Source organism: Oncorhynchus gorbuscha, linkage group LG07 (genome assembly GCF_021184085.1).
Source record: "Oncorhynchus gorbuscha isolate QuinsamMale2020 ecotype Even-year linkage group LG07, OgorEven_v1.0, whole genome shotgun sequence".
In the NCBI taxonomy this organism is placed as follows: Eukaryota; Metazoa; Chordata; class Actinopteri; order Salmoniformes; family Salmonidae; genus Oncorhynchus; species Oncorhynchus gorbuscha.
This window is the reverse complement of record NC_060179.1, coordinates 71611687-71622517: the sequence shown is the minus strand read 5'-3', so window position 1 is coordinate 71622517 and position 10831 is coordinate 71611687. Positions and strand designations below refer to the sequence as shown.

Sequence of the window (10831 nt, the reverse complement as noted above, 5' to 3'; positions counted from 1 at the left end):
ACTTTTGAAAACCAGGTGTGCTGTTCTGAGTTACTACTGGTGCACTTTCCATGTTCTTGAACTGTTTACTGGAGTTACTGATGGTGACCTGAAAGTACAAAAATATATATATATACACTACCGTTCAAAAGTTTGGGCTCACTTAGAAATGTCTTTAAAATAACATCAAATTGATCAGAAATACAGTGTAGATATTGTTAATCTTGTAAATGACTATTGTAGCTGGAAATGGCTGATTTTGTATGGAATATCTACATAGGCATACAGAGGCCCATTTTCAGCAACCATCACTCCTGTGTTCCAATGGCATGTTGTGTTAACTAATCCAAGTTAATATTTTTAAAAGGCTAATTGTAATTATGTTAGCTCAGCTGAAAACTGTTATTGGGATTAAAGAAGCAATAAAACTGGCCTTCTTTAGTCTAGTTGAGTATCTGGAGCATCAGTATTTGTGGTTCCAATCACAGGCTCAAAATATCCAGAAACAAATAACTTTCTTCTGAAACTCATCAGTCTAGTCTTGTTCTGAGAAATGAATGCGAGAAATTGCCAAGAAACTGAAGATCTCTGAAGATCTCATCCTACTCCCTTCACAGAATAGCGCAAACTGTCCCTAACCAGAATAGAAAGAGGAGTGGTAGGCCCCGTTGCACAACTGAGCAAGAGGACAAGTACATTAGAGTGTCTAGTTTGAGAAACAGACCCCTCACAAGTCCTCAACTGGCAGTTTCATTAAATAGTACCTGCAAAACACCAGTCTCAACATCAACGGTGAAGAGGCGACTCCGGGATGCTGGCCTTCTAGGCAGAGTTGCAAAGAAAAAGACATATCTCAGACTGACCAATAAAAATGAAATATTAAGATTGGCATAAGAACACAGACACTGGACAGAGGAACTCTGCCTAGAAGGCCAGCATCCCGGAGTCGCCTCTTCACTGTTGACGTTGAGACTGGTGTTTTGCAGGTACTATTTAATGAAACTGCCAGTTTATTTTTTTTGAATCTCTTATAAAATGGGTTAAAGTCATATACAGCAACCCCAGATGTAAAATAGTAAAGAATGGTTACTCCTCAGAAAGTATTGAGCTTTTAAGAGGAGTAAAACAAGGTTGTTCGTTTACTCCATATCTACTTATTACGGCCATTGAAATGCTAGCTATTAAAATGAGATCCAACAAGAACATCAAGGGGATAGAAATCCAGGGGATAAAAACAGAGTCAATGTATGTTGTATTCTTAAGTCCACAATCTGGATCCCTGCACAGTTTCATTGAGTATCTTGATCACTTTCTAGCATCTCTGGATTAAAACCTAATTATGACAAGTGAACCATATTACGCATTGGATCGTTAAAAAATACACTACCTTGTAGTTTACCAATAATGCTAAATAACTTAAATGTAATAAAATGGGCAGATGGTGAAGTAGACATACTTCATCTCAAAAGTGTAAATTAACTTACCACGAATTTCAATAGAATGTTAGCAAAAATAGATACGATATTGCAGCTATGGAGAGGTAAATATTTGTCTATTTATGGAAAAATTACATTGATTATCTCTGGTCCTATCACAGTATAGTTACTTACTAATGGCATTGCCTACTCTAGATTAATAGTTTTTAAAATCATATGAACAAAAAATAGAATTTTATTTGGAATGCTGAGCCAAACCCAAACTGAACGTGCCTATGTACATAATGAATGTGAATTTGGGGGGCTAAAATTATTAAATATTAAAGCTTTAAAACTCAACCTAAAAGTCTCACTCATACATAAGTTATACCTAAACCCAAAATAGTTCTCCAGTACATTATTAAGAAAAGCTCATCCTTTGTTCAAAAATGATTTTGCCTTCATACAGATTACAACTTCTAATTTCTGACTAATTGAAAATTAAGTATTGTTGAAAGTATCACCCTTTCTTAAACAAGCCATACAAAGAAAGTTACAATTTCAGTTTTATCCTCCAGAAAAAAAACAAGAGCAGTCTATGGTGATAGGTGGGATGGGCAGAGAGTGGCTGAGGGTTGGGATTAAAGAGCTGAGGTCTATGGTGATAGGTGGGATGGGCAGAGAGTGGCTGAGGGTTGGGATTAAAGAACTGAGGTCTATGGTGATAGGTGGGATGGGCAGAGAGTGGCTGAGGGTTGGGATTAAAGAGCTGAGGTCTATGGTGATAGGTGGGATGGGCAGAGAGTGGCTGAGGGTTGGGATTAAAGAGTTGAGGTCTATGGTGATAGGTGGGATGGGCAGAGAGTGGCTGAGGGTTGGGATTAAAGAGCTGAGGTCTATGGTGATAGGTGGGATGGGCAGAGAGTGGCTGAGGGTTGGGATTAAAGAGCTGAGGTCTATGGTGATAGGTGGGATGGGCAGAGAGTGGCTGAGGGTTGGGATTAAAGAGCTGAGGTCTATGGTGATAGGTGGGATGGGCAGAGAGTGGCTGAGGGGTGGGATTAAAGAGCTGAGGTCTATGGTGATAGGTGGGATGGGCAGAGAGTGGCTGAGGGTTGGGATTAAAGAGCTGAGGTCTATGGTGATAGGTGGGATGGGCAGAGAGTGGCTGAGGGGTGGGATTAAAGAGCTGAGGTCTATGGTGATAGGTGGGATGGGCAGAGAGTGGCTGAGGGTTGGGATTAAAGAGCTGAGGTCTATGGTGATAGGTGGGATGGGCAGAGAGTGGCTGAGGGTTGGGATTAAAGAGCTGAAGTCTATGGTGATAGGTGGGATGGGCAGAGAGTGGCTGAGGGTTGGGATTAAAGAGCTGAGGTCTATGGTGATAGGTGGGATGGGCAGAGAGTGGCTGAGGGGTGGGATTAAAGAGCTGAAGTCTATGGTGATAGGTGGGATGGGCAGAGAGAGGCTGAGGGTTGGGATTAAAGAGCTGAGGTCTATGGTGATAGGTGGGATGGGCAGAGAGAGGCTGAGGGTTGGGATTAAAGAGCTGAGGTCTATGGTGATAGGTGGGATGGGCAGAGAGAGGCTGAGGGTTGGGATTAAAGAGCTGAGGTCTATGGTGATAGGTGGGATGGGCAGAGAGTGGCTGAGGGTTGGGATTAAAGAGCTGAGGTCTATGGTGATAGGTGGGATGGGCAGAGAGTGGCTGAGGGGTGGGATTAAAGAGCTGAAGTCTATGGTGATAGGTGGGATGGGCAGAGAGTGTCTGAGGGTTGGGATTAAAGAGCTGAGGTCTATGGTGATAGGTGGGATGGGCAGAGAGTGGCTGAGGGGTGTGATTAAAGAGCTGAGGTCTATGGTGATAGGTGGGATGGGCAGAGAGTGGCTGAGGGTTGGGATTAAAGAGCTGAGGTCTATGGTGATAGGTGGGATGGGCAGAGAGTGGCTGAGGGGTGGGATTAAAGAGCTGAGGTCTATGGTGATAGGTGGGATGGGCAGAGAGTGGCTGAGGGGTGTGATTAAAGAGCTGAGGTCTATGGTGATAGGTGGGATGGGCAGAGAGTGGCTGAGGGGTGGGATTAAAGAGCTGAGGTCTATGGTGATAGGTGGGATGGGCAGAGAGAGGCTGAGGGTTGGGATTAAAGAGCTGAGGTCTATGGTGATAGGTGGGATGGGCAGAGAGTGGCTGAGGGTTGGGATTAAAGAGCTGAGGTCTATGGTGATAGGTGGGATGGGCAGAGAGAGGCTGAGGGTTGGGATTAAAGAGCTGAGGTCTATGGTGATAGGTGGGATGGGCAGAGAGTGGCTGAGGGGTGGGATTAAAGAGCTGAGGTCTATGGTGATAGGTGGGATGGGCAGAGAGTGGCTGAGGGGTGGGATTAAAGAGCTGAGGTCTATGGTGATAGGTGGGATGGGCAGAGAGAGGCTGAGGGGTGGGATTAAAGAGTTTGTTTGGTAGTGTATTGTTGTTATATATAAAGGTACCATGTATGTAAAATATACATATAAATGTGTATGAAAAATGTATGGGTAAAATGGATGTATATGTAGCAAAAAAAGATGTAAAAAGGAAATAAGATATTTGTTCTCCGAAGAGGGGGGTGATTTTTTTTTTTTTTAATTAAAGATCAATTAGCCTTTTAAATAGATAAACTTAGACTAGCTAACACAATGTGCCCTTGGAACACAGGAGTGATGGTTGCTGATAATGGGCCTCTGTCGTCCTATGCAGATATTCCATGAAAAATCAGCCGTTTCCAGCCACAATAGTAATTTACATCATTAACCATGCCTACACTCTATTTCTGTAGGCATTGTTAATGTTGTAAATGACACTGTATTTCTGATCAATGCCTACACTGTATTTCTGATCAATTTGATGTTATTTTAATGGATGAAAAAATGTGCTTTTCAAAAAACAAGGACATTTCTAAGTGACCCCAAACTTTTAAAAACTTTTGAACAACATTATAGTAATGGGGAAAGACCTTGTCCTTTCAACACCCTTTCTGAGTCAGAAAACTGTTTTCATTAAAAGTATGAGTGCATCCCAAATAACACTCTTTTCCTTGCTTAGTGCACTATGGGCCCTGATCAAAAATAGTGCACTACATTTGGAACCAGACTAGACTATATGCTGGTCTACTGGAGTTACCATTGGTGCCCTTTCCATGGCCCTGAACCAAGTGTACTTGAGTTGCTGCTGGTGCTGAAGGAACCAGAACCATTGTTGTACTTTGTTTTTCTACACCATGACTAGTTCCAGTGCTCTATCACTCTTGACAAATCAAGTGCACAAAATCAATGTCTTTGTATCCACACATGAGTAGCTATACAATATTAATGTATAGAGTCAAAGGAGTATGTATGTAGGAGTGCATAGCACAGTTAATTCATATAACCATTAAAGAAGAAGCCAACTCAGCTTCTCTAACATGGAACAGTACAGTCTTATCCTTGTATGAGCCTATAGAGAGGAAATCTGAAGCACCACATTAATGTAAAGTGCCCTATCTCTGTTTTTCACTAACTCCGTGTTCAAGAACTCTGTGTTCACTCTCAGCATAGTGGCTTAATACAAAAGGCTTTGAAAGTTTTACAAATATTATATTATTGTGAAAAGACCTTGTCCTTTCAACACCCTTTCTGAGTCAGAACTGTATTCTTAAAAAGTATGAACACACCCCAAGCAACACCCCTTTCCCTGAAAAGTGCACTACTTTTAACCAGAGCCCAATGGGCCCTGATCAAAAGTAGTGCACTATATTTAGATCCAGACTAAGATCCAGACTTTGATCATGAATTTTCTCACTACATTAACCATGACCATGCCATCATAGAAATAACACACATACACACAGACACAAAGATAAGTTATTATTATTATTATATGTTTTATTATTACACACACAGCAAAGGCACAATGTCCCAGTAGTATTGAATTGGAAAAAGGAACAGTGTGAAGGGTGTACACTTTAAAATACTTTAAATGAAACGGATTGTCTCTGTAACTTTCAATTATATTGCCTTTGACAACAATGCAATCATCTTGCTGTGATCACGTTTTAGAACAGCGCGGGCGGGGTCAATGGTCACATCAAATCCGCTCGGTTCGTCCATCCCTGCTGAATCGAACGATTGATTGGACCGCGATGCCTTCAGACACCAATCTAGAATAGTTATCGGGAGGGTCCCTCGGTGGGTCAAATGTTAGCGCCAGGACCGCTATTTGGCTTTTATTTATGTCATGAAATACCGGACTCACTCATTGGTCATGGGGATATGTTCTGAATGAGGGTTGGAATGAGACGATTAACTGTGGAGCTGGGTCGTTTGTCAAACTACAACAAACAGAGAAATGGAAACATTAAGTAGGCCTAATGGTTCAATGTTTTATATTGTTAATTAGCCTATATCATTTCAAACATTTTCAAATATCACCACTCCCAAAGTAGGCTATTTTGATCATATCCCTTAACTGTAGTATTGATTTAGGTTATAATACGCAAGAGCTGATCATTTTACAGAACAGTAGTCTGCTCTTGTTGGCCTGCTTTTTATAAGACTTGCTAAACGACAGTGTCCACTTTAATTCGCTGTGTTACATTTACCCGAGGGGATCAATAATGTAATTTAGCTTACACTACTTCAACTAAAAGAATGTGTTCATGGTAAGAAAAAATCCCATTATCAAGAGAACTCCCTGCCGGCCTCAAACGTCGCCACATCCCTTCGCTGCGCATCCTGATGCTGTTACGTTGCATCGCTTTTCTCCCCTCTCCCTCTTCCGTTTTCCACCCCCGTTGCCGACAGAATACTAATTTTCCCTGCACCGCACCCTTCTTTTTTCCCACCTGTCTCTCTAATTCATCGATATATAATTCGTGTATTATTTGAAACGAAATGTGACTTCACGTAGGTCTGCGGAGGCGACGGTTGGTGAGTGTGGATGAATATGTATTCTGTTCGTTCGGCAGCAGCGGCCGCAGGTTGTCATGTACTGTCATGAATCTTGCCCTGGAGGCAGGCACAGCCACAAAGTCATAAAATTTCATTTGAAACCTAACCTAACCGTACCCCTAAATGTAACCACACTGCTAACCTAACCATAACATTAAATGAAGAGCAAAAAGCACATTTTTGTTTTCATGATACAGCCAATTTCGTATTTGCAGCTACCCCATCTACGGAAATCGCTCAGTTCTGCCTCCAGCACAAGATTCGCGACAATAAACGTCAACCTGCACAGCGGCGCACGGCGCTGTCCAAGGTGCTGCAGCATTCGGCCCCTCCCCTCTCCAGTCGGCGGCAGCCAGGCAGCTACACAGAGAGAGAGAGAGAGAGAGAGAGAGAGAGAGAGAGAGAGAGAGAGAGACACGTGACCCGCTCGCTGTCTTCTGACAGTCTGTTGCAGAGCGCAGCAGGGAGGCAGATTGCACCGTTTGCACCGTTTTCCCCTCACCAAAATTACAGGATTTTCCCGGGACTCTGTTTATCTACATTCGTTTCGTTTTCTGAGGATCGAAAAGGAGGAATAACCTAGGTAAAGTACCGTTATGAGTTGACTTCTTTCAATCGTTATAAAGGTGTTGGTAAGTTTTTGAACATAGGAGAGAGAACTCATTTATTTTTTTCGGTCTCTGATGATCAATGATGCGGTGAATCACAGTTTTCAAAAATAGTGTGAGGCTGAGGGTTTTTAGTGTGGATCTGTTGGGATAGTTTGAGTCGGAGATCACTGCATGGTGATGTTATTTGGTGGGTAGCCTAATTAAGATTAAAGGTGGTGTTCGAAACAAGAGATGATCATCCAATACTTTGGTAAGGAAAACGAGGACTTGGGTTCTGATTTGGGTCGGTCCTGGATATCAGATTCTAGATGCAGGTAAAAGAGACCTTGTATTTTCCATGTATGGTTTTATTTTTCTCTAGTAGGTTGAGCTGCTAGAGCGGCAACGGAATAGCTGAGGGAAAACCATAAAACATGCATAATCGTTTTGCAACTGTGTAATCCGCAGATTTGATTTCTTTATTGTTAGCAATATTTAAGGGATGTTCTCAAGTGCCTTTTAAAAACACGTTTATATGCACATTTCGTTTGCTGTAGAAGGCACGGGTCAATTTAATATGATCTGATGTGTTGAGAGTAAGACAGACAGTGTAATGGGGCCAGCTGTGGAATCTCATGTTTATCTTCATGCCTTTCGGTCATTATATTATGGTACATTTGACTTGATATGGGTTGAATCTCTGTAACTCATTTCCAGTCCCCGATCCCCCGTATATTAATGCTTCTAGCAAACTGTATAGCTCATTTGGATGGGATGATTTTCGTTTAGGTTTGATTGAAAGGTCATTTTCTGTCTGTCCTGTCCAGACCTGGGTTTAAATACATGTGTATTTAAATATGTATGTTCTACATAGGCTACTTATTTCTTTTGTATTTTCGTATTTTCGAACCATGTGGCCGAATTCACAACTTCGATTTTAAGTATTTGAAAGTACTCTAGCCCTGTTTCAAGTAATTTCCTATAAAAAAAATACATGCCATGCATGCCAATACTTTCCAAATGTAGGCTACTACTTTGTGAATGTGTGCAAATACTTCCTTCGAAATGTATGTGAAAGTAACTTAAATAATTAACGTGGTATTTGAACCGAGATCTGGTAGGCAACTCGTCCCCTTTGAAAATTCTGAATTCATGCGCTTGTCTTAATTCTACTGGCATGTCTGAGTTAAACAAAATATGAAATGAGGAAACCTACAAACAAGATTTCAGCGGTTTCATTACATGCAGATTCTCTTGAATAACAAAAACACTTAGGCCTATCTAACGCAACATTTAGAATGAGATCTACTTATGGAATGAGAGAGTTCATGGAACCTTCCTGTGCTGAGAGGATTGTGGATGCTGCTGCTTGGATGCGGAGCATTTTGTGAGGCATATAATATCGTCACCTGTGGCGGGCTATTAGGGTTGATAGGGGAAGGTACAAGTATCCTCTCCCCCCTGGGATAGCTATGGGGAGAAATACGTGTGTTAGATAAGACAGGCTACTGCTGTAGACTTATTTTGATCGACTTTTTCGAATAAGCTATTTACAATTCCAAATGATTTCTCTAGATGTAATTGAATTAAATGATGTATGCCTAGTAGTGGTGACTATTGCTAGTTGATGTTTATGTAATTGTGAGCTGCTTAGATTTGCTTTGAGAAAGTTGCTTCTACTTGCATTCATAAATACATAGCCTACATGAAAATCTAATCTAATCAAATGTTATTTGTCACATGCTTCGTAAACAACAGGTGTAGACTAATAATGAAATGCTTACTTATGTTAAGTTTCCCTGACATTTGTAGGACAGGCGACCGCCTTGTGCGCAAAGAATGTGTGTGCGCAAAGAGAACGTATCTGCGCTAACGACGTAGGCTACCCTTTGAGACAGAATACATCTTCCATTGATATAGAACACATACGGACGTGCAGGTGTGAGCGAATGTGCTCTCTTTGCAACCAAAACATACATAATTTTCCTGGCAATACTGAGTCTAGATCCCGAGATTCCTGTGCTTTCAATCGGCACCCCAAAATTCATTGGGGTCTCAATTCATCCTCTACTGAATATATCATAATTATGTAAGATGGCTAACATGATATGACAAATTGATAGACAAAATGTTTATAAAACAAAATGTTTCTCTACTGAATATATCATAATTATGTAAGATGGCTAACATGATATGACAAATTGATAAACAAAATGTTTCTATAACACAATGAACTGTCCGTTCTTATTTTTCTTTTCTTTTTACAGATCTTCTTCTCATTATGTTGTAAGCTTAAGCTTTTTGGATCAGAGACTGGCCTTGGGGAAAAAAAGAAAAGCTCCATGCGATAATCAATCAAACAATAACAATCGTTCTGTTTGGCGGAGGATGCAGGGTGAGAAGCCAAAAGCAATGACTCTGGATGCCCGCCACATCTCGCTGGTGTGAATAGGATGGTTATTGACGCCGTTTCAACAGCAGTAGAACCGACTGGTGCGCTCTAGCTGCCTGGCACCGAAAATAAGAAACATTCAAAAATCAAGAAAAATAAAATGCCTGATGGAAATTGGATTCTGAATCACCATTGCCTGTTTTTTGAATAAAATCTGGACTATAGAATAAAATTAATAGGGAGACAGAAGATATTGACAGAATAAAAACAAATATATAGGACTGAGAAATTGGGATTTAGGCGCGACAGAAAGTGGTCCTATATTCAAAGATGGTATTTTCTTCGGGAGACTAGTGTAACTTGCTGGTAGGCTATGATAACAAAATAATTCATTTAGGTTTACAATGTGTCAGTTCATATACACAATTCTTAGTGGTAAGTCAGCGTATTATATCACCCTTACCCCTAACTTCATCTAGCTTGATAAAAGACAATTCCGTCTGAAATCTGACTCAGCGGTATTGTAGCCTAGACCTAAAGAACAATTCGGTCACATCATGGTTCTTGCAATGCGGCATGGCTCCCATCTAATATGGGTAGGCCTTCTCTTGTGCTGTATGGTAGACATGGGGGCAACTATGGAGTTTACAGGCGCAGAGGGCCAGTGGGCCAGGTTTCCAATGTGGAATGCATGTTGTGAGAGTGAAATGAGCTTCAACATGAAAACTAAGAGTTCCCACGGGCTGTTAGTGTACTTCGATGACGAGGGATTCTGTGACTTTTTAGAACTCCTAATACACAACGGTAAACTCAGTCTTCGATTCTCCATCTTCTGCGCTGAGCCCGCAACGGTTCTAACCAACACAGCGGTCAATGACAGCCAGTGGCATGCTGTGACAATATGGAGAAACTTTAAAAACACAACGCTAATGGTCGACAATGAAGTGAAGTGGGTCGAAGTAAAGTCGAAAAGAAGGGATATGACTGTCTTCAGCCACTTGTTTCTTGGGGGAATACCACCGGAATTACGATCTGTGGCTTTAAGGTTAACATCAGCTGTGGTCAAGGACCATGTACCTTTTACCGGGTGGATAACGGACATAAAGGTCAACAATACGGAATCGGCGCTTTTAAACAGCGCTGGGGTCATTAACGACCTCTGTGGTGCAGCAGCCAACATGTGTTTAAATGGAGGGGTCTGCAATGTCATTAACGATGAACCCACGTGCGACTGCTCGCAGACTGACTACCAGGGCAAAGACTGCAGCGAAGGTAAGATATCTGGATTCTCTTGTGGGCCGTTGTCTGTCTTACTAACACTATCCAACAGCTCCCCTTTAACTAAACAACAACACGACATGATTATTTATCGTTTTCCATCATTTCAAGCAGTATTAGTAGTCCAACAGTTTACAGAAAATGCAGATCTTCTCTTCCTCTAGACCAGGATAGGCCAACAGGCCTGTAGGCCCAATAGGTCTTCAGGCCTCATC

The 10831-nt window shown here is 41.5% G+C and overlaps 1 protein-coding gene across 29 annotated transcripts in view; it reads left to right on the top strand.

The window, feature by feature from the left end:
- Positions 1–6783: 6783 nt before the first annotated feature.
- The window catches only part of LOC124040314 (neurexin-1a), a 631581-nt gene continuing 627533 nt past the window's right edge, over positions 6784–10831 (top strand). For all 29 annotated transcript variants that reach the window (XM_046357404.1, XM_046357403.1, XM_046357410.1 and 26 more), the window contains exons 1-2: positions 6784–6939; positions 9214–10610. In XM_046357404.1, the coding sequence (XP_046213360.1) occupies positions 9896–10610 (715 nt within the window). In that variant the 5' untranslated portion in view covers positions 6784–6939; positions 9214–9895. The remainder of the gene's footprint in view (positions 6940–9213; positions 10611–10831) is intronic.